Source organism: Cetorhinus maximus, chromosome 19 (assembly GCF_964194155.1).
Source record: "Cetorhinus maximus chromosome 19, sCetMax3.hap1.1, whole genome shotgun sequence".
Classification (NCBI taxonomy): domain Eukaryota; kingdom Metazoa; phylum Chordata; class Chondrichthyes; order Lamniformes; family Cetorhinidae; genus Cetorhinus; species Cetorhinus maximus.
In genome coordinates, this window is record NC_135897.1 from 17,463,976 (window position 1) to 17,487,917 (window position 23,942).

The window sequence follows — 23,942 nt, forward strand, 5'->3', positions numbered from 1 at the left end:
GATAAACTGCCATCATATTAAAGGAATATGTATCCACTGTAGCCTTCTCACATGGCCTCACTAGTACAATGGAAAGGATAAGGCCAAATCTGATCGCTCTGCACCTGCAGCACCCCCACCTCCTGCAAACTCCATTTCCTATTGTGTCTGCCCCTGGAGAAGAAAACTCTCTCATTACCGGGAGAGTCGCTCAAATCCAACAGCCTCGGGACTGGGTCCTTGGCGGATTTCGGAACTTGCTAGTTCTCAGGAAAAAAAACTGGAACTCCCTTAATTCAGTCAATAGGGGACAGAGGGGACACAGGAAAGCCAAATGATATGATTGCAAACCACTTTAGGTTAATGGCCATGTCTCTGCTGATATTAATTCACTTCTCACACATTGGATTTAATAACTCTTCCATGCCTACCCCTACATCAGCAAACCATGTTTAAAATGAGGAAAGATCGATCAAACTGAGATGATGTTAAAAATATTGTATTGTAACTGAAATTGTTTTTTATTCATGCTAGATTGTACAGTACTCTTTAATAACTCTTTTTGAGCTGACTTGGGCTAATGGCAAGAAAGTGCTCCTACACGGGTCGGCTATAATCTTCCAGTCTTCCTTAGAAGCAGGGGAGGTGCCAGAGGACTGGGGAATTGCAAACATTACACTCTTGCTCAAAAAGGGATGCAAGGATAAAGCCAGAGACTATAGACAAGTCAGTTGACTTCAGTGGTAGGGGAATTTCTGGAAACTATAGTTCAGAGCAAAATCAATAGTCACTTAGACAAGTGCAGTATAATTAAGGAAAGCCAGCATGAATTAAGGGAAAATCATATTTAACTAACTTGGAGTTTTTTTGAGGCAGTAACAGAGAATGTTGATAAGGGAAACGCTGTTGATGTGGTGTATATGGATTTTCCAAAGGCATTCGATACAGTGTCATACAACAGACTTGTGACCAAAATTCTAGCTTGTGGAATAAAAGGGAAAGTAGGCACTTGGATAAGAAGTTAGCTGAGTGGCAGGAAACAGAGGGTAATGATAAATCGTTGTTTTTCAGATTGGAGCAAGGTTTGTAGTGGAGTTTCCCAGGAGTCAGTGTTGGGACCCTAGCCCTTCCTAATATATATGAATGACCTAGACTGTGGTGTTCATGGTATGATTTCAAAATTTTCAACTGATACGAAGATTGGAAACGTTGTCAACTGTGATGAGGATAGTCTTGAACTTCAAAAGGGACATAGACATGTTGGTGGATTGGGCAGCCAAGTGACAGATGAAATTTAATGCAGAGAAGTGTGAAGTGGTTCATTTTGGCAGGAAGAATATGGAAAGACAGTATAAAATAATGGGAGCAACTCTAAAGGAGGTGCAGGAACAGAGGGACCTCTGTGTATATGTACCATAAGTCACTGAAGATGGCGGGGCATGTTGAGAGAGCAGTTAAGAAAACATATAGTGTCTTAGGATCTATTAATAGTGGCATTGAGTACAAGAGTAAGGAGGTCACATTGAACTTGTATAAGACACTAGTTAGACCTCATCTGGAGTACTGCGTCCAGTTCTGGATAGCATACTAGAGGAAGGATGTGAAGGCATTGGAAAGAGTATAGAGGAAATTCACAAGAACAATTCCAGGGATAAAGAGCTGTAGCTATGAGGATAGATTGGATAGGCTGGGACTGTTTTCCTTGGAGCAAAGAAGGCTGAGAGGAGACTTGATAGAGGCATTCCAGATCCTGAGGGGTATGGACAGGATAAATAGTTAGAAACTGTTCCACTCAAGAGAGCATCAAGAACTAGAGGGCACAGATACAAAATAATTGGCAAATGAAGTGAAAGTGATGTAGAGAAAATTTTTTTCACCCAAAGGATGGTTGGAGTCTGGAACAAACTTCCTGAGAGGGTGGTGGAGGCAGGTTTGATCGAGATATCAAAAAGGAATTGGATTGCTATCTGGAAAGAGAGAATGTGCAATGTTATGAAGATAAGGCAGGGGAGTGGGACTAGATAGAATGCTCTTTCAGAGAGCCAGTACAGACATGATGTGTCAAATGGGTCCTTCTGCACTGTAAGGATTCTGTAATTCACATATTTCAGAATAAGAGAGAAATTCACTGTTGAGGAGAATGCAAGTGTTTGGTTTACAATAAACGTACAATATATTACTTACCAAAGGCAGAAATTGTTCGCTGGGAAGTGAATGGACAGACTGTCCTGATACATTGTCAGAAAAATCTGCTTCATTTTCATCTGCAGACAGGATAACACAGGAGGTAAGCCTGTGCAGGGAGTCAGAAAATGAAGCATCAGATGAATCACTTTGAATGGCATTGGAAAAGCCCCTCTCAGTAAATCGGCCCTCTGTAAAATTGGGGAAGTCAGACTCTGAGCACGGATGCTGGCTTCGCAGTGCCTGTTTGTCTCCTTCAGAGTGGACAGCCATCTCCTGGAGTCTGTTCTGAAGCTCTCTGAGTTCCTTCTTATGTTCAAGCTGGAGCTCCTCCACTCGTCTACAAATATTCAGAAAAGTTTTCAGATTACACAACTGTTCCTCTAATTAATGGAATTAAAGCAACTGCTGGAAGCTGTAAAACATCAGTTCTCCAGTGAGTGCTGCACTAAATCAATTACCTTTACCACTTTACACATTTTAAGGGAACTTTGATCAAAACATATCGCTCAAAAATTATTTTACACCTTTAGGGAAGGAAAGCTGCTGTGCCTTTCTAGCCTGGTCTATATATGACTCCATTATACTGCAGGGAGATCTAGTGTTCAGTAGTCTAGCAAGCCACTTAGTTATGTCAAAGCCAGTACAAAGAATATCGGAAATAAAACAGGGTGGACCACTCAGCTGAACACTTTACATAGGGGAGCAACTTCACCAGCTGGACTGCAGCAGTCATGTCAGAAGGCAGCCCACCACGACGTTCTCAGGGTAACTAAGAATGGGCAATAAACGTTGGCTTTGCCAGTGATGCCCACAGCCTGAGAATCATGAAGAAGGTTTTATTTAACCAAAATTTGGAACGCAAAGCAATCACTTTTGAAGATCTCCAACTATGTCTTTCACCATCACCAGCTACAACAGAGAGCTCCTGAACTTCTCAATTCTGGATGGGGCACTTAAAGCAAAAATCAAATTGCAATTTTGGAAATAAATGCCTGTAGATTTACTTTTTTGTTACGAGTACAGTGAAAATCTCTGCCAACTCTTCAGGTTACAGAATCACTCAATGTTACTAGGCTCCACCTAATTCAACATTAACCCAATGATAAAATCTGACACTGCAATGAAGCCATGTCTTATCAACAAGTTTCTTTATCACGATGTAACATCCAGCTCAGAAAAAAAAAATGCTCTCTTTTGGATGGTAAGAGGCATTACTGAAGGTGGCTCACTAAGTTTTGTGCATCATAGTTTGGAGTTTTTGAACTCTTGAGGAGATTGGGGAGAGGAAGTTGTAATGAAAGTCTGGAATTATAATCACACTACACCCTGCTCAGGGTGGCATAGTGGTAATATTACTGGACTGATAATCACTTGACAGGACCTTCCAAACCAAAGTTATTCAGCCCCTTGAATCTGTTCTATCATTCAATTAGATCATGGCTGGTTCAGTAGCTCAACTACATTTAACCTCTACCACACAAGGACAAGGGCAGCAGGCACATGGGAACACCACCACCTGCAAGTTCCCTCCAAGCCACACACCATCCTGACTTAGAAATATATTGCTGGGAACTATGTTCACTGTTGCTGGGTCAAAATCCTGGAACACTCTAACAGCTCTGAGCATGTACCTACACCATAGACTGCAGCAGTTCAAGGAGGTGGTTCGCCTCCAAGGGCAGCTAGGGAAGGGCAACAAATGTTGGCCTAGTCAGTGAGCCACATATCCAATAAAAGAAAATTGCAGGATACTTGTAACTTAAGCAAATTAAGTTCTCCTTCCTTCTCCAGAACATCTTCAACTCAGTTTCTTTTACAATACATTTCACTCAATTAGATTTTCTCAGTTATTTCCATGATGCATTAGATGCACGTCTGCTTCTTACACCCTACAGTTGCCTTCTAACTCTTCTTGAAGCTATTGTAGCACTTCCCAACTCAGGTCATGAACCACTAGACTCACTGGCCAGCTCTGTCCCTGGCATTCACCATCATCAATAAATTGCCTCACGCATCACCCTTCAACCTCCACGTAAGTAAGAAATGAAAGAAGCTATTCAGCCCCTTGAATCTGTTCTATCATTCAATTAGATCATGGCTGGTTCAGTAGCTCAACTACATTTAACCATCTTAACTCCATACTCCTTGAAACTCTTATCTATCACCGGTTTATCCATCTTGTGCCTGAAATTGCAATTGTTCCAGAATCCACAGCATCTTGGGAACCAGTTCTAGATTTCCCTTATGTGAAAAAGGGCTTTCTGATTTGATTCCTGAATAGCTGGCTTTAATTTGTAGTTATGCCCCCTTGTTCTGGATTCACCTAACAGATGAAATAGTTTCCCTATCCTGTTGATCCCCGTTGTATTTAATTGAGTTCAGAAGGTTGAAAGATGATTTATAAGTTGTTTTCATAATTTAACCCTGGTATCATTCAGATGAATTTGCATCGCTCCCCCTCCAGTATATCCTTCCCTGAGGATCGTTCCCCTGAACTGAAAACAGTCCTGCAGATGAGGGTCTGACCTCGACTCAAATACAACTGAAAACACTCCATTAGCCTTTTTGATTACCTTTTGTAATTTTATGTACATGGACATGCAGATCTCTCTACTCTTTCATAGTTCCAACTCTCTAATTGAGAAAACATTCCCATTTGGCTTTCCCAGATCCAAAGTGGATGATCTCATATCTTCCTGTATTGAACACCATCAGCCAGATTTGCCCACACTCTTAGCCTGCTTATATCATTTTGTAACTTCTTGCTTCCACCTACATAACTTGCTATGTCTCCCAACTTAGTGTTATCTACAAACCTGGATAGGCAGTTCTCTATTCCTTCAACCAAATCATTGATTACATGGTGAAAAGCTGAGGCTCCAGAACAGATCCCTGGGGAATACCACTTATCACATCACAGTAAACCTCTCCTTTATCCCTATGCTTTACCTCCTACCTCCTTTACTAACCACAAGGTTACCTCCAAATCCAGACACTTGCATTTTTGACAATTTTCTGTGCTAGACCTCGACAAATGCCTTCTGGAATTCCATTCTGACAAGATCCACACGCTCCCCTGTCTACCATGTTAGTAATCGACTCCAAAAATTGAACTAGATGAGTCAGACTCGAACTACACATACATTATTAAACTGACAGGTCCTAAGTTACAACTATGACTACACTTCATTGGCTGCAAAGCACATTGGGACGTCTTGAGGTCCTGAAAGGCACTACCTAACTGCAAATCTTTCTCTCTTTCTTTAGTTGGCTGGTTTCTACATCCCTCCCTTTTTAAATAATGAAATGACGATCACAATTTTCCAATCCAAAACACAGTTCATGTATCTAGGGAGCTTTGAAAAATGACTAAAGCCTCACTAATTTCCTCACTATTTCTCTTAATTGCCATCAGGCCCTGAGGATTTGGCTATCACAAGTCCCATCATTTTCTCTATTGCTATTTTATTTAGAGTCCTAGAATGACACAGCAAAGAGGGAGGCCCTTCAGTCCATCATGCCCTTTAAAGAGCTATCTAACAGTCCAACTCCCTATAACTTACTTACTCACACTAAATCCATAATGTTTCACCCCATGAATTATATTTATGTTTCCTGCACCCCTGGTATTTTGTCCACATTCTCACTGTGAAAATGTATTAAAAAGTACTCATATTTCAAAAGCAAAATATTGCAGATGCTGGCAATCTGAGATAAAGAAAGAAAATGCTGGAAATACTCAGGTCAGGCAGCAGCTGTGGAGAGAGGAATCTGCACCAATTCTAATAAAAGATCATTGACTTGAAATGTTGGCTCGAGTTTCTCTTTCTACAGATGCTGCCAGACATTCATTCTTTTGAGTGTTTAATATTTATGTTCCCTTTACTCCTCTTATATTATAAAAACTTTAGCTTCAATAACTCTTCAAAGCTGTTTTTCTTTAAATATTACCTTGTTGCTCATTACCTCCTTTATAAGTCTGTTGCATTTTAGAGCTTTCCAGTCTCCTGGATTTCTATTTTCCCTTACACTTGTCCACGCCTTTACTTTCAGCTTCATTCTGTCTCCTGTCTCATTTATTTCCCACTGCTCAAAAATTTTCTGCCGGTATTTCTAACATTAAATTATTGATCTGAGCCTTGAAAGTGTCCCTCAGGATCTGCAGCATTTTTTGGGGGAAGCGTGTTCTGGCTTTCCACTACCCTTTGTGTGAGAAAATGCTTCCCGAGTTTGCTCTTGAATGACCTGGCTCTAATTTTAAGATTATCTCCCCTTGTTCTGGATTTCGCCATCAGAGGAATTTGCTTCTCAGTCTCTAACCTATTGAAGCCTTTATCATTTTAAACACTACTATTACATTCCTCCTAAATCTTTTATGCTCAACACAAGCCAAGTTAATGCAACCTGCCTTCAAGCTACTTGTTTGCATTTAGTCAACGGGATATTTGATAACAGTTTGTGGCTTTCTGAACTAATCACAGGCGCTTTGGCCTATGACTGTGAAGTCTTGGAAGGTCTGGTACACATGACTGCTGAATTTTTAATTATATTAATATAACATTTGGTATTACAACTGCATGGTGATGTTAACCAAGACTGCATACATCAAATGGTTTCTGACATCACTAAATTGGAACTACTGCCTAACGACAGATTGTGGCTATTAAGATGTTAAGTATTTCTCTATAAATAAAATCTTAGATCCATTTCTTTTATATTCTTTCTTGGCCAGACCAGCATTTATTGTCCATCCATAATTGCCCTTGAGGAAATGGTGGTGAGCCGCCTACAACTTCGTGGCTTGTGAGGCCATTTCAGAGTCACACAAAAGTCAACCACATTGGTGTGGCTCTAGAGTCACATGTATGCCAGACCACGTAAGGACTGCAAATTTCCTCTCTTGAAGGGCAACAGTAGCTTAAGGAGGGTTTCACAACAATCTGGATCATTATTAATGGGACTAGTACTTCATTCCAGATTTATTCATTCATTGAATTTAAATTCCCTGAGCTACCTTGGTGAAATTTGAACTCATGTCTCTGAACATAAGCCCATTCCCCTAATGATACTGTAAATGTTAGAGGTTAATGCAGTGCATCTAGTTGAGAGTTAACTACATATTTGTGCCTGACAAAGATTTCATACCTATCCTCCGTTTCTCTGATATCTGTCAGCTTGTTCTGTATTTGCAGCAGGAGCATCTCGTATCTGTCCTGAGACACCTTGGCTGACATCTCCAGCTTGCTTCTCACATCAGTCAGTTCTTGTTGGAGCTGCTGGTTTTCTTGTTCCAGTCGCCTCACAGATGAAACATAGCCATCATGAAGGTCTGTTACTGAACAATTCTGCTGTAGTTGGAATGAATGGAGAGGTTGTTAATTTGTATCCCTTTCTCCCTCTTCCCTTTTGGAAGTCATGGATTCCTGCAGCTTACCAATATAACCATTTTTCAAGTGTCAACCGTAACACAGACTATTCAACCACAAAGACCATCACTGCTGAACACAATCCTACCATCATCCAGCATACGTGTATTCCAGAATGAGCCAGGACCTCTTGTCATTGTTCCATTTATCTAGCTCAAAGGTACTAAGGTCAAGTATAGTGCCTGGCATTGCTAGCCCAGCAGGATTCAATTGCTTCAGCAAGAGAGGGTGCAGGACCTGATACCTTGTGTCGCAGTTAAAGACTAGCTTTACTATCTGAGCACCCAATGTTCACTTTCAAACCGATTAATCAGTCACTAAGCCCATAAAGAAATTGTTAATAATTGCACTGTTAATAAACAGTTTTTTTATTTAAAAAAAGAAATATTTCAGCAACCAAATCATTAACATGAAAATAGTAATAGCTGCAGAGAACACATTTATTTCAGTAAAACTAGCTTATTTTTGACAAATGTAGCCCCATACTATGAAAACTACATTTTATTAATTATTGATTTGGCATCATCTTGGAAAATATATTTAATTTCCTATTACTAACTATTGAGGAACATAACATAAAACCTTGCTTATGGGGATTTCAAATAGGAGCTGGTGCAATGTGTTACAGAGAGAAAGCGTAATCTAGTTCATCTGCATTTAGATAGCGTCTTTCACAACAGTGTTTTTGCAGCTAATGCAGTATTTATAAAGTCTAATTACTGTTTTAGTGTAGGAAACAGGGCAGCTAATTTATGCACAGCAAGGTCTCACAATCATTATGACCAGACGATCTGTTTTAGGTTTAGTGATGTTAATCGAAGAATAAATATTGGCCAGGGCACCTATGTTTCCCCCATTCTTCTTCAAATAGTGCCGTGGGATTTTTTATGTCTACCTCAGTGAAGAGTTTGGAGCTTGGTAGCTCTGACAGTGCAGCGCTTCCTCAATACTGTACTAAAGTGTCAGCCTAGATTATGCACTCAAATCTCTAGAGAGGGACAGCACAATTGCGCAATCGATGCAATGTGCTATTGAGCCAATCAGTAAATCATAAAACTACAGTGATGTGGCTTGTGCCATTAGTCTTGTACAGGATGGACCCTTAACCTCGACCTCACTGCTGAAAGATCCAGTCGGTGTTCATGTTTTCCCTCATAAACTTTGCACTAGTGTTGACTGGAATCAGCGGCAGAGCGCCGTATCTTTTCAACCACCAATAGCTCCAAACTGAAGTTAGGCCAAACAACTGTGGTCAAGAAGAATTGTCAAATTTAAGTGAACCTTAAGCTTGGCCCTGCCTCATCCAATACATTTTAAATATGCCCTTACCCCATCTACTTTTAATATTGCTGCTAAGTGTTCATTTTCCAATTTCAAGGTCTCTAACTGAATCTGGGTAATCTGGAAAAAAGGAAAACAAAAGCTCTTTAAAATCCAGGAGTTATTGTTTGAGGCTTGCAATGTTACTCCTAATTCAGTGTGTGTCCATTTTGATATTTAAGTACATTAAAGCAGATTCTGTATTAAGGCAAAGATCTAAAAATAAATCCGAAGGCAGGATTCTGTTAAACTTCAAAGTAAATAGAATATACAGCACAGAAATAAGCCATTCAAACAAGCCAGTCCATGAGTGCTTCTATTCCACTTGAGCCTCCTTCTATCCTCCATCTATCAATCAACACAACCCCCTATTCTCTCTTCCCTCCCTATGTTATCCAGCTAAACCTTAAATACCTTATACTGTTTGTCTGAACTAGTTTCAGCTGAATTCCTTATTTGATTTTTTTGATGGCTATCTTAAATTGATGGTCTTTAGTTTTGTTCTTCCAAATTTGCTACCTCTAGCACCTAGGAGAACAAGGACAGCAGATGTTTGTGAACACCAATGTCTTTCCATACAAGCGCAGGAGATGCAACACCTGCCCTTTTATTTCCTCTCTCCTCACCATCCATGGCCCCAAACACTCCTTCCAGGTGAAACAACAATGTACAAGGATTTCTTTTAATTTAGTATATGCTGTATTCGCTGCTCACTATCCAGTCTGCTCCATATTGGAAAGGCCAAATGCAGATTGTGTGATCACTTCACAGAACATCTCCGTTCAGTTCACAAGCATGATCCTGAGCTTCCCGTCAGCTGCCTTTTTAATTCTCCACCTTGGTCCCACTCTGACCTTTCTGTCCTCAGCTTCCTGCAGTGTTCCCATGAAGCTTAATACAAGCTCAAGGAACGGTACATCTTTTGATTATTCACTTTAAAGACTTCTGGACTCACTACTGAGTTCAGTAATTTCAGGTCATAACCTCGGTCCCCATTTTGTTTCCATTTTCTTTGCAGGTTTTGGTTTTATTGTCTTGTTTTTCTATTTCTTTCCTTTATGATTCATATTCATCATTCGGTCATTCACACCTCCTCTGGACACATCTTTTGTTTCTTTACTTGTCCCATTACTACTACCCTTGACCTTAAGCCACCAACCTTTTTGTCTTTTAACCTCTTCTGTTTTCCACCCCATACCACAGATCTTCCCTTTCAATCTTTTTCCAACCTTCCTCCCCTCCCACAACATTTCACCTACTTAAAACCTATTATATTTCTAACTTTTCCCAGTTCTGATAAAAGGTCATCGGCCTGAAACGTTAACTCTGCTTTTTTCTCTCTACAGATGTTGCCAGACCTGCTGCATATACTGTTTATATTTCAGATTTTATGCATCTGCAGCATTTTGCTTTGGCGATATAACCAAGGCTTGATATAAACTTAACATAACCCCTCTACTTTTCAATTCTATCCCTTTAAAAATAAATCCCAGTGCTTGATTTGCATTTTTTAATTGTCTTTATTAAACTGTTGTTCATTTTGAGTATTTGTACTCCCAGATCCCTTTGCTCCTCTACCTCATCTAGATTCACATTTTCCAAGTAATGTGGCTATCTTGTTTTTCTTACCAAAATGTGAGAGTAAAACATAAGGAGGGTAAGGGGTTTATGAAATGTGTTCAGGAGAACTCATTTGGCTAGTATGTTCTCCGCCCAACTAGGAAGGAGTCATTGCTGGGTCTGATGTTGGGGAATGAGATGGACCAAGTGTCTGTGGGTAAGAGTGATCATTGTATCATAAGGTTTAGACTAGTAATGGAGAAAAGCAAGGAACAACATAAATTAGAACATCCAGGTTGGAAGTGGGCTAAAATGGAACCAAAGACTGACAGGAAAAAACTGTAATGAAACAATGGCTGATCTTTAAGGAGGTAGGTTTGAACAAGGGTGAAAGGTAGGGGATTAAATAAAGTTCGATGGCATTGTATGCTGTACATTTCTCTATAATGAAATGTGTAGGGTATTGTATGAAAGGCTAGATTATTTAACTTCATGAGAGAACATCTGTCCTGAGCAAATGTTTTTATGTAGCTATGTAACTATCACTCAATACCTGACCACAGCAGCACATGTTGAATATAAAATACCAACAGCTGCCATCGCTCATCCTCATGCTGGACATCCATGTTAAAACAACACTGTCCTAGCACACTGCCAATGAACAGAATACCAAAACAAATCAAATGAAATGACCCTGTTGCCACAGGCTGAACAATTGCTGCACTAGATTTATTTTTCCATTTGCTCTGTGCTGTGATGGTATCGCTCTGCTTTAATCCACAGTAAGTTGGATTAAGCACGTCACAAGTCGTGATAGACAGTAACTTTTTCCTCATATAAAGACAGAAAATTCTGGAAAAAATCAGCACGTCTGGCCACATCTGTGGAGAGAGAAAAACATTAACTCTGTTTCTCTCTCCACAGATCTTGCCAGACCTGCTGAGTTTTTCCAGCATGTTTCTATTTCAGATTTCCAGCATCCGCAGTATTTTGCTTTTAACTTTTTCCTCATGTTCTGCTTCTATTAAACCTGTACCTTTTCAATCCAAAATCAAAACATAAGGTGGAAAAAAACTTTGTATTTCAAAATAAGAGAAATGAGAAAGTATGTGCTTGACAGTGACTTAAAAGCAATAATTCAATCTCAACACTTAAAATACAGGAATTACACAAACTCAGCTCTTGCTATTAATGATGCTATCTTAACAGTTTTATTGAAATGTGCCTTGTAAGCTTTCAGCTAATTGCAATCCTCCAATATTAAATGGAAATCATCATTGAAAATAATGAAGCAGGTTAGGGAGCTGGAAGAAGGGAGGCAAATTCACTATTTTGAGTGGAACCAATTTTGATGACAGGTCGTACTTGAAATTTTGACTTGCATTTCTTCGGGGCTTAGGGGTTTGAGGAGTTAGTAAGCAAACAGCTGAACCATACACAGCAAACAGGTCTGATCTTTGGTCTGTGTAGCTATGGTTCGCTCTGTTACACAGCTGTAGTGCTTGACATTTCTGGGGTCGGAAGGGAAAAAATAAAGAGTCAAGGCTGATGCCTGCAAACACTGTCAAGCTCAGCTATGATGTTTTGTTAACAAATGGCCTGGAGGTATTCACTGACATTTTGGAGGAGGTGACCAGGGAACTGCACCCCAGCCAAACATCGCTACATTCATAAGAGGAGCAGGGGATCAAACAAACTGATTGGAAAATGAATGACAACATAATAGGAATCTCCTCTCTTTTAAATCCTGAGTAGCCATCTGTACATGTCTAGGTATAGAAGAGAAGGACTGCATGGCTGCAAGCAGAGTCAAATTCATGGAGGAAGATGACAAATTTTAGTTAACAGTCGGAAAATATCACAGGTTTGGTTCTCATGATTTAGAATGATTATATTTACAACAAACAATAACTTGGATTTATGTATAGTACCATTAATGTAGTAAAATGTCCTAAGGCGCTTCACAGGGGTATTATCAAACAAAATTTGATACCAAATCACATAAGGAGCTATCAATAAGCTTGATTCCTCATCCCTGGCCACAAGCCAATCTGTTCACAACCTTGGTGTGATCCCAAAATAGGTTTCCGACCATATATCCATGCTCTCACCAAGACCTTGGTAACATCATCCAACTTTACCCCATCTCAGCTCATCTGCTGCTGAAATACACATTCATGCCTTTGTTACCTCGAGACTCGACTATTCCATTACACTCCTGGCTGGTGTCCCACATTCTACCCTCTGTAAATTTCAGCTCATCCAAAACTCTGCTGCTCCTGCCTTAACTCACACCAAGTCCTGTTCCCCTATCACCACTGTGCTCGCTAACCTACATTGCCTCACTCTCAAGCAATTGTCTTGATTTTAAAATTCTGATCCTTGTTTTCAAATTCCTCCCTGGCCTCGCCCCTCCCTATTGCTGAACTCCACCAGTCTCACAACCTTCTGAGATATCTGTGCTCCTCTAATTTTGGCCTCTTGTGCATCTGCAATTTTAATTGCTCAACTGATGGTGGTCATGCCTGCAGTTGCCTAGGCCCTAAAATTGGAAATTTCCTCCCTATACCTTTCCATCTCTGTGTCTCACTTTCCTTATGACAATCCTTAGAACCTACCTCTTTTGGCACTTGACCCTATCTCCTAATATGGCTCAGTATCATATTTATTTTATAATGCTCCTGTGAAGTGCCTTGGGGCATTTCATTACATTAGAGGCACTACATAGATTATTGTTGTTGTTGATTAAAGAGTTAGGGTTTAAGGAGTGTCTTAAAGGAGACTCTCCTTAAACTCAGGGCTCAGCATCTGAAGGCAAGGCCACCAATGGCAGAGCGATTAAAATTGGATGCATAAGAGGCTAGAATTATGGTAGCGCAGATATCTCGGAGGATTGCACGGCTGGGGTAGGGACCCTCCCCCATTCATATCCCACTCTCCAGCACTGAATATCCATCACTTTGATAAGCTGAACGGTCTTTTCACATTTCTAAGTGCCATGCTATGAGGCAAAGCAATAAGTTAATGGTTAGTTTAAATACCTTAACTTCTTTTGTTTTCCTATCAGTTTTATCCAATTCACTTCGAAGCTGTCGCTCCATGTTGGAGGTGGCTGCACTCATCGTCGCGATTGTTAAATCCCGCTGGTGCAGTTCGGTGGTTAGCTGTGCAATCTCCAATTTCATTCCCTTCAATTCAGAGTGGCGTTGCTGCTCGAGGGAATTCAACTGGTCTCTCAGCTGTTACAAAAAGAAAAGGCTTCATTGAAAGAGTACTCAGGGCATTAATTAAAGGAACTTCATCAGCTCTTTCCGTGTGTTGGGAGGTGGATGTTCTCCCAGCAGACTTACAATATAGTCCATGTCTGTCCTCCATTATACTAAAAGGACGTGGCCACTCATAATGAAACACTGCAGTAATGGATTTTACAGCAAACTAAACACTTTTGTGCTGTGATTTTCCCAGTTACATTGAACACTTACATGAGGACCAATGGAATTCAATGAACTTCCCATTTCTAACCTGTTGAGGTATCTAGAAAGATAGATGTGGAGAAAAAGATGTGGGAAAAAAAATTCTGATCCTTGTTTTCAAATTTCAGGTAGAGTATCTCCAGTTAATTCCCTGGAGTTTCCACGAGGAGTTTTCACTGCACCATTTGCTTCAGTGAAATTCACCTGACATCAGTCAAACCAGCGCCAACGATTGCAGAATTTCAACATAGATTACCCCTGCACAATTCAAGTTTTCGCAATCTTTTGTTCTAGTTTAAAAAACATCATGCAAGAGACTAGCCCTACTCATAAAAGTGGCCATGCCTCCAGATCAAATTAATCACCAGGGTGAGTTTCTATTAATTATACCCAGTCCTGTAGTGCAGTGGAATTAAAAAATCCCACCACAGCAGCTGAGAAACTTAAATTCAATTACATGCATCTGAAATAAAAAGCTACCACCAGTAATGGTAACCAGGCTGTCATAAAACACATCTGGTTCACTAGCCTCCTTTAGGAAGGAAATCTGCTGTCCTTATTCATCTGGCTGTATGTAACTCCACACAGCAATGTGGTTGACTCTTAATTGCTGTGAAATGGCCGAGCAAGCAACATATTTGTATTCAAGGCAGCGACTCTCCACCACCTTGTTGAGGGCAATTAGGGATGGGCAAAAACTGTTGACCTTATTAGCAATGCCCTCATCCCATGATTGAATAAAGAAAAATTAAATCATTGGGCAGGTTTCTGTTAATTTCAGGGGGGCCTGGGGGAGGCACAGGGATGCAAGTAGGTACATTTCAAAAACATTTAAATATATTTTCTAGTTTACTAATAAACTGCTGTATTACATTATACCAAAAAAAAATTATACTGAACCATTTGCTGAAGTGTTTTTCAATTATTTAAATTTAGGTGGTGGATTGACGCTTTAATTAAAAAGCCTGTGTTTCTGCCTCTGCAACTGCAGGGGGCGCATTCGCCAGACATGCAGTCGCAGTGCCTGTAACATCACTGCCAGCAATCAAGGAATAGGACCATCCATAATACTGAGTATTATTAAACAAGTGCAGCATCAATACGTGTTTTGAGGTGTCAGCTGTGGCTCAGTTCATAGCACCCTCGCCTTTGAATCAGAGGGTTGTGGGTTCATGTCCCACTCCTGGAAACCAAGAACTGTGATTGTACTCGAAAAGAGTTGCAATCTGTGACTGTTGATAACTCGAAAGAGTATCAATACGTGTTTTATACACCATGGTTAAGGATTGCAGTTTTCACAGAATATTGAACCCCAAAATGCCCAGTTGAAAATCCTTGGATCGCAATTGCGATTTTCTCATCACCCTGCTCGTTGCCTCACTGCCTCTCCCACTTGCCACCCTGCTCCCTCGCTGTCTACAGGCAGCGAGTGGGAGGGCGACCGAATACCCCAAGGATTGGAGCAAAGCAGTGAGAGGGGCGGCGAGAAAAGAGGCCAAGGGTTTGGAGCGGGGCAGTGAGTGAAGCAACGAGTGAAGTGAGCAAGTTGGTTAGCTTCCAACGAGTGCACAATGATGACATCAGCAGCACTGCATATGTGTCTACAGGTGGAGTGGGTGCTGACTTCCTGTTCCAGGCACACAATGATGGTGTCAGTATTGTAACATGGGTTCTTTAGATGTCTCAATCATGAGATCTTGAGACTTAGATATTTAAAAAATTCTTTCGAGTTATCAACAGTCACAGATTGCAACTCTTTCGAGGACAATCACAGTTCTTGGTTTCCGGGAGTGGGACACGAACCCACAACCCTCTGATTCAAAGGCGAGGGTGCTATGAACTGAGCCACAGCTGACACCTCAACATGAACCGTTTATTGTTAGAGTTTAACTAATTACAGATTCCAGGTCACTGTCATGCATGGTAGTTATCTCCATGCAGACTGGGTCCAGGGTGCTCTTTCTAGAATGTTCTCTGAGTCTATTACCTATACATTATACTATGGGCGGTGCTATTCTCCAGTCCCACAGTAACCCTTGCTCTGCTGAGCACCTTTACATTACAATGGCATGCAGCATACAACATCCCCATTTCTTCTTCAAAGAAAACTTTCCTTTCCAACTGAGTATAACTATTTGTGATACAATCAATACTTGCTATCCTTGCTCCCCCATCTCAAGTCTTTGACTTTATAAATTCAGACGGTCTTCAGGCTTGACAGTTCTTCCACATCTTGGTCTGACACATTTGGAGGAATGGTAGTAGGACTCTGTTTCTGATACTTGGCTATCTCCATTTGATTTGTTTTATGCGCTTTGAGTCATGTTGCTCTTTGTTAACAACTCGTTCGCTTTTTCGGACACTGCAGGTTTGTCCTGTTCCTTCTGTGGGGAATGTACACTCCATTCATTCCTAGAATTTTCTTTTTCCATGGTGCCTGCCATGTTCTCGCTGGACCTTGACAATTTGCAAATGGAATCTTCATTTCCACATGCCTCACAATCTCAGCCAAACATTTGTTTGCTGTTTTATTTTCAAATTGTTTTGCAAACTTATGAATCTTTTCATTCAGCTCAGCTTTTTCTTTTTTTTTCTTTTTCTAGCACCTTGTGCTTCAGTGTCTAATTTACATTTTCTGGTCTCATTTCTGTCTTCTTTTTCTGTCTGCAACAGAACTTTCTCCTTGTCCTTCATTTTGGATTCACTGTCAGCCAGGTCTGCCTCTGGCGAAGTCTTAACTTGTTTAGTTCTGTAATTGTACAACTCATGGCTTCATTGTCTGAACGCAGTTTGGAAAGTTCTACAGCTTTTCCTTTCAATGCCTCCTCTTCTCCATTCAATTATTGGCTTAGCTCTGGCTTCCTCCTGGAATACTGAACATTGCTGAGTCTTCCTTGCCAAATGGTTCTTCAGTTTGTTCGGAGTGATGTTACATCCATTTTGCTTCTCTTTGCAATTTTTCAGAAGAATAAACTTTGTCCTGTGGGATATTCTTGTAACATGTGAAGGCTGTCAACAGGTTTTCCTTTTTTGTGAAGCTCGTTTGCTTCATCTTGAGCTTTCCTGTAATTCAACAGAGTCTCGAGTTTCTTCTGCTGTGCTTCCTTTCTGCTCTTTAAGACGGTCTTCATTTCTTCATGTTGCTGAATGTTTACACATTCCTTTTATATTTGATCTTGAAGGACAATCAGTTGTTCTTTCAACTGTTTATTTTCCTGCTGACTGCTTGCCAACTCACTCGGGGCTTTAGTGCATCATTTTGTTGCTACTGAAATTTCCAACACAGCTTTTTCTGAAGTAATATTCGACATTCTTTTTAGCATGATTTTCCATGGCTACATTTTTATTTTTCAAGGACCCTTCCATGGTCACAATTTCTTTGCGTGCCTTATTTGTCTGCTGTTTTGCCTGGCTGTACATCTGGTTGAGTTTGCCCAACTCCTGCTTTGATTTGCCTACTGTGGAATTGAGGGTCATAATTTCCTTTGTGTCATCTCTGAAATTTTTGTTCAGACCTCAAACAGCTTGGCTCATTGAAGACTTCAGTTTATCATGCAGTTCAAATCTTTCAGTTCAGCTCAGATGTGAACATTTTCCTGTGGGACAGCTTCATTTACATTTTGCTTCTTTTGAGTTACCTCAGATGGTTCTTCTTCATTCACTGTCATCTGCTCACTCTGCACTGTCTCCCTCCCTCTGGGTCTTCTTTCACCCTCTTTCTGGGGTCCCTCGGTGCCCGCACCCTGCGGTTCCTCGGTACTCGCCCCCTGGGGCCCTCTGCTGCCCTCAGCACTTTATTGGGGGTTACCCTCTCTCTGGGTTCTTTTGTTGTCCTCAGCGCTTTACTGGGAGTTGCCCTCTCTCTGGGGTCTATTGCTGTTGTCCATGGTCTTTTTTCTTGTAGTTACCGCTTTAAATGTCATGACCCCTTTAAGGCTGTCAGTAAGGTAACCATTTCTTTCCACTTGGGCTGACTGCAGCTGTCGGCTTTCCATGCTGTGAGTTTCATGTGCTTTTTTGGGTTTTGGCAGGCTCTCTGCTGACTGCGGCTGATTTTGTTTTTGAACTTCTAAACTTTTAAGTTAGGAGTATTGCTTTTCTCTAAGATTTTTTCCTTTTTTTTCTGCAGGTCTTCTTTTTTGGAGTTTTGGTGGGCTTGTGGTCTGATGGGGTCCTTTTGTTTTTAAACTTAAAGCAACTGCACTTTGTTCTTAAAAATCTGCAGGTCTCCTTTTTTAAACTCTGCATGTTCTGCTTAAACTTTTGACTCTGTCAGCTGATTATATATCAGCGATATATTTCCAAGGTGGTGAGTGGCTTGGAGGGGAATTTCCAGGTGGTGGTGTTCCCATCTATCTGCTGCCCTTGTCCTTCTAGATGGTAGTTGCCGTGAGTTTGGAAGGTGCTGTCGAAGGAGCCTTGGTGAATTCCTGCAGTGCATTTGTAGACGGTACACACTGCTGCTACTGTGCGTTGGTGGTGGAGGGAGTGAATGTTTGTGGATGTGGTGCCAATCAAGCAGACTGCTTTGCCCTGGACAGCATCAAGCTTCTTCAGTGTTGTGGGAGCTGCACTCATCCAGGCAAGTGGGGAATATTCCATCACACTCCTGACTTGTGCCTTGTCGGTGGTGGAAAGTCTTTGGGGAGTCAGGAGGTGAGTTACGCGTCACAGGATTCCTAGCCTCTGACCTGCTCTTGTAGCCACAGTATTTATATGGCTAGTCCAGTTCAGTTTCTGGTCAATGGTAACCCCCCAGGATGTTGATAGTGTGGGATTCAGTGATGGTAATGCCATTGAACATCAAGGGGAAATGGTTGGATTCTCTCTTGTTGAAGATGGTCATTGCCTGATACTTATGTGGTGTGAATGTTACTTGCCAGCCAAAGCCTGGATATTGTCCAAGCTGGATTTGGACATAGACTGCTTCAATATCTGAGGGGCTGCGAATGGTGCTAAACATCGTGCAGTCATCAGTGAACATCCCCACTTCTGACCTTATGACAGAAGGAAGGTCACTGATGAAGCAGCTGAAGGTGGTTGGGCTGAAGACACTACCCTGAGGAACTCCTGTAGTGAAGTCCTGGAGCTGAGAGGACTGACCTCCAACAACCACAACCATCTTCCTTTGTGCTAGGCATGACTCCAACCAGCAGAGAGTTTTCCCCGATTCCCATTGACTCCAGTTTTGCTAGGGCTCCTTGATGTCACACTTGGTCAAATGCGGCCTTGATTGTCAAAGGCAGTCATTCTCACCTCACCTCAAGAGTTCAGCTCTTTTGTCCATGTTTGAACCAAGGCTGTAATGAGGTCAGGAGCTGAGTGGCCCTGGCGGAACCCAAACTGAGCGTCAGTGAGCAGGTTATTGCTAAGCAAGTGTCGCTTGGTAGCACTGTTAATGACCCCTTCCATTGCTTTATTAATGATGGAGAGTAGACTGATGGGGCAGTAATTTGCCAGATTGGATTTGTTCTGCTTTTTGTGAACAGGACATACCTGGGCAATTTTCCACATAGCCAGGTAGATGCCAGTGTTGTAGTTGTACTGGAACAGCTTGGCTAGGGGCGTGGCAAGTTCTGGAGCACGAGTCTTCAGTACTATTGCCGGAATATTGTCAGGGCCCATAGCCTTTACAATATCCAGTGCCTTCAGCCGTTTCTTGATATCACATGGAGTGAATCGAATTGGGTGAAGACCGGCATCTGTGATGCTTGGGACCTCTGGAGGAGGCCGAGATGGATCATCCACTCTGGCTGAAGATTGTAGCAAATGCTTCAGCCTTATCTTTTGCACTGATGCGCTGGGCTCCTCCATCATTGGGAATGGGGATATTTGTGGAACCTCCTCCTCCAGTGAGTTGTTTAATTGTCCACCACCATTCATGACTGGATGTGGCAAGGCTGCAGAGATTATATCTGATCCGTTGGTTGTGGGATCACTGAGCTCTGTCTATCACTTGCTGCTTATGCTGTTTGGCACACAAGTAGTCCTGTGTTATAGCTTCACCAAGTTGACAGCTCATTTTTAGGTATGCCTGGTGCTACTCTTGGCATGCATTCCTGCACTCTTCATTGAACAAGGGTTGATCCCCTGGCTTGATGGTAACGGTAGAGTGGGGGATATGCCGGGCCATGAAGTTACAGATTGTGTTTGAGGACAATTCTGCTGCTGCTGATGGCCCACAGCGCCTGATGGAAGCCCAGTCTTGAGTTGCTAGATCTGTTCAAAATCCATCCCATATAGCACGGTGGTAGTACCACACAACACGATGGAGTGTATCCTCAATGTGATGGCGGGACTTCATCTCCACAATGACTGTGCGGTCGTCACTCCTACCGATACTATCATGGACAGGTGCATCTGCAGCAGGCAAGTTGGTGAGGATGAGGTCAAGTATGTTTCTCCCTCTTGTTGGCTCCCTCACCACCTGCTGCAGACCCAGTCTAGCAGCCATATCATTTAGGACTCAGCCAGTTCAGTCAGTAGTGCTGCTACTGAGCCAGTCTTGGTGATGGACATTGAAGTCTCCCACCCAGAGTACATTCTGCACCCTTGCCACCCTCAGTGCTTCCTCCAAGTGATGTTGAACATGGAGGAGCACTGATTCAGCAGCTGAGAGAGGGCGGTATGTGGCAATCAACAGGTTTCCTTGCCCATATTTGACCTGATGCCACGAGACTTCAAGGGGTCCGGAGTTGATGTTGAGGACTCCAAGGGCAACTCCCTCCCGACTGTATAGCACTGTGCCGCCACCTCTGCTGGGTCTGTCCTGCCAGTGGGACAGAACATACCCAGGGATGGTGATGGTGGTGTCTGGGACGTTATCTGTAAGGTATGATTCTGTGGGGATGACACTGTCGGGCTGTTGCTTGACTAGTCTGTGAGACAGCTCTCCCAATTTTGGCACTAGTCCCCAGATGTTAGTAGGGAGGACTTTGTAGGGTTGGCAGGGCTGAGATTGCCATTGTCATTTCCAGTGCCTTGGTCGATGCCGGGTGGTCCGTCCGGTTTCATTCCTTTTTTGTGACTTTGTAGCAGTTTGTTACAACTGAGTGGCTTGAGGCCATTTCACAGGGCATTTAAGAATCAACCACATTGCTGTGGGTCTGGAGTCATGTGTAGGCCAGATCAGGTAAGGACGGCAGATTTCCTTCCCTAAAGGACAATAATGAACCAGATGAGTTTTTACAACAATTGACAATGGTTTCATGGTCATCATCAGACTTTTAATTCCAGATTTTTATTGAATTCAAATTCCACCATCTGCCGTGGCAGGATTTGAACCCTGGTCCCCAGAGCTTTACCCTGTCTCTGGATTACAAATGCAGCAACAATATCGCTATGCAGTCGTCTCCCCCCTCACCCCGTGACAGCAAACATAGCAGGAATGGAAATCCTGTATTGGTTATTGACAAGGTAAGAAATAGAAATGGGGGAATTGAACAGCACAAAGAAAAAATACTTATTTTTATCAAAAAAAGACCAGACATTTAACATAATGATGGTGGATGGAGGACACTGCTGTGCCCAGTATTCATTCTGTACCTTTTTAATGTCTGCTTTGCATTTACTGTGCTCCATGTCCATCTGTCTCAGGTCCCCCTCTTTTTTCAAAATTTCCTCAGACAGAAACGTACAGTGATCATTCGATGAATCTAAACTAATAAAAGTATCCTTTTTTAAAACAGGTATCCAAAATCCATCTGCATTGAGAACATTAATCAAACTAATTTTCCTCTTAAATCTATAACACTTTATTTAGTTAGGCCCACCACTAGAATTTATGAAAAGAAACGGAAGTCCCAGTCGCCCCAGAGGACCATAGGCTGCTTTTCTCATTAGAGGGAGATGACTGGCAGTGAGTTTAACCTGAGGGTCACCACACCTCAAGCGAGGGGCAAGGTTCAGAAGGTGCGGCCTTCATGGTGACCTCAGCCGGTACAGGAATTGAACCTGCGCTGTCGGCGTCACTCTGCATCACAAACCAACCATCTGGCCAACTGAGCTAACTAAGGCTCTGCTGGGAGTCTAAATACCTCTGAGACACACAGTTACAAATTTGCAGCTGCCACAGGTATATCTGCTCAGGTTCAGTGGAATCATCTGCTCCCTTAAGCAGTGTCTTTCTTACGGATGTTGAGTATTTTGCAATATCCACTGCGGTAGTGAGATTTGCGAGTATAACAAGGCTTCCTTTCGATCTGGACCGAATTGCGATGTGTTACACACGTGCTCTGTTTCAACATCTCTGAAGGTGAAGCAAGGTAAAGCTGTATGGGGCAAACTTTTGTTTGAATCATAAATTGCTTTATTCCACAGTAGGTTAAAAATACAGAAACAATGGGGTTAGTACAATGAACATACGAATTAGGAGGGGTAGGCCCTTCGAGGCTGCTCCGCCATTCAATAGGATCATGGCTGATCGGATTGTAACCTTAACCCCACGTTCCTGCCTACCCTCGATAGCCTTTCACCTCCTTTATTAATCAAGAATCTAACTAGCTCTGCCTTAAAAGTATTCAAAGACTCTGCTTCTACTTCCTTTCACGGAAGAAAGTTCCAAAGGCTCTCAACCATCTGAGAGAAAAAATTTCTCCTCGTCTCTGTCTTAAATGAGCAACCCCCTATTTTTGAAGTGACCCCTAGTTCTAGATTCTCCCACAAAAGGAAACATCCTCTCCACATCCACTCTGTCAAGGTCCCTCAGGATCTTAAAGGTTTCAATTAATTCGCCTCTTACACTTCTAAACTCCAGTGGATACAAGCCTAACCTGTCTAACCTTTCCTCATAAGACAACCCGCCCATTCCTGGTATTAGTCCAGTAAACTTTCTCTGGACCGCTTCCAATGCATTTACATCTTCCTTTAAATAAGGAGACTAGTACTGTACACAATACTCCAGTCTCACCAGTGCCCTGTACAGCTGAAGCATAACCTCCCTACTTATGTAATCAATTCCCCTCTCAATAAATGATAACATTCTATTAGCTTTCCTAATTACCTGCTGTACCTGCATATGAACCTTGTGTGATTCTTGCACTAGGACACCCAGATCCCCCTGCACCTCAGAACTCTACAATCATTTCCATTTAGATAATAAGCTTCCTTTCTATTCTTCCTGCCAAAGTAAACAATTTCACATTTGCCCACATTATACTCCATTTGCCAGATCTTTGCCCATTCACTTAACCTATCTATGTCACTTTGTAGCCTCCTTACGTCTTATTCACGATGTACTTCCCTACCTATCTTTGAGCCGTCAGCAAATTTAGCCACCATTCCTTCCGCCCCTTCATCCAAGTCATTGATATAAACTGTAAAAAGGAGGGGCCCCAGCACTGATCTCTGTGGCACTCGTCACATCCTGCCAACCAGAAAAAGATCCATTTATGCCAACTCTCCGCTTCCTGTTAACTAACCAAACTTCTATCCATGCCAATAGGTTACCTTTTATTTTCCGCACTTTATCAAATGACTTCTGGAAAACTAAGTACATCCACTGGTTCCCCTTTATCCACAGCACATGTGACTCCTTCAAAGAACTCCAATAAATTGGTTAAACATGATTTCCCTTTTACAAAACCATGTTGACTCTGCCTGATTGTCTTGAATTTTTTTTTAAGTGCTCTGCTATCACATCTTTAATAATAGCTTCTAACATTTTCCCTATGACAAATGTTAGGCTCACTGGCCTATAGTTTCCTGCTTTCTGTCTCCCTCCCTGTTTAAACAAAGGAGTTATATTTGCTATTTTCCAATCTAATGGAACCTTCTCCAAATCTAGGCAATTTTGGAAAATTAAAACCAGTGCACCAACTATCTCACTCGCCACCTCTTTCAAGACCTTAGGGTGAAGTCCATCTGGACCTGAGGATTTGTCAGCCCGCAGCCCCAACTATTTGCCCAATACCACTTCCCTGGTGATTGTAATTTTCCTGAGTTCCTCCCTTCCTTTCATACAACTTGCTTGATGCAAATTGGTTATATCTAAAGAACT

The 23,942-nt window shown here is 41.9% G+C and overlaps 1 protein-coding gene across 8 annotated transcripts in view; it reads right to left on the bottom strand.

Annotated features, from left to right (window-relative positions):
- The window catches only part of cep63 (centrosomal protein 63), a 107,974-nt gene that overhangs the window by 12,345 nt on the left and 71,687 nt on the right, over positions 1-23,942 (bottom strand). For 6 of the 8 annotated variants that reach the window (XM_078563538.1, XM_078563536.1, XM_078563535.1 and 3 more), the window contains 5 exons: positions 21,491-21,605; positions 13,514-13,711; positions 8,922-8,993; positions 7,312-7,514; positions 2,164-2,503 (listed from right to left, as the gene is read on the bottom strand). In XM_078563538.1, coding sequence (XP_078419664.1) covers positions 2,164-2,503; positions 7,312-7,514; positions 8,922-8,993; positions 13,514-13,711; positions 21,491-21,605 — 928 coding nt within the window. The remainder of the gene's footprint in view (positions 1-2,163; positions 2,504-7,311; positions 7,515-8,921; positions 8,994-13,513; positions 13,712-21,490; positions 21,606-23,942) is intronic. The other 2 variants (XM_078563534.1, XM_078563539.1) reach the window with 2 other exon arrangements.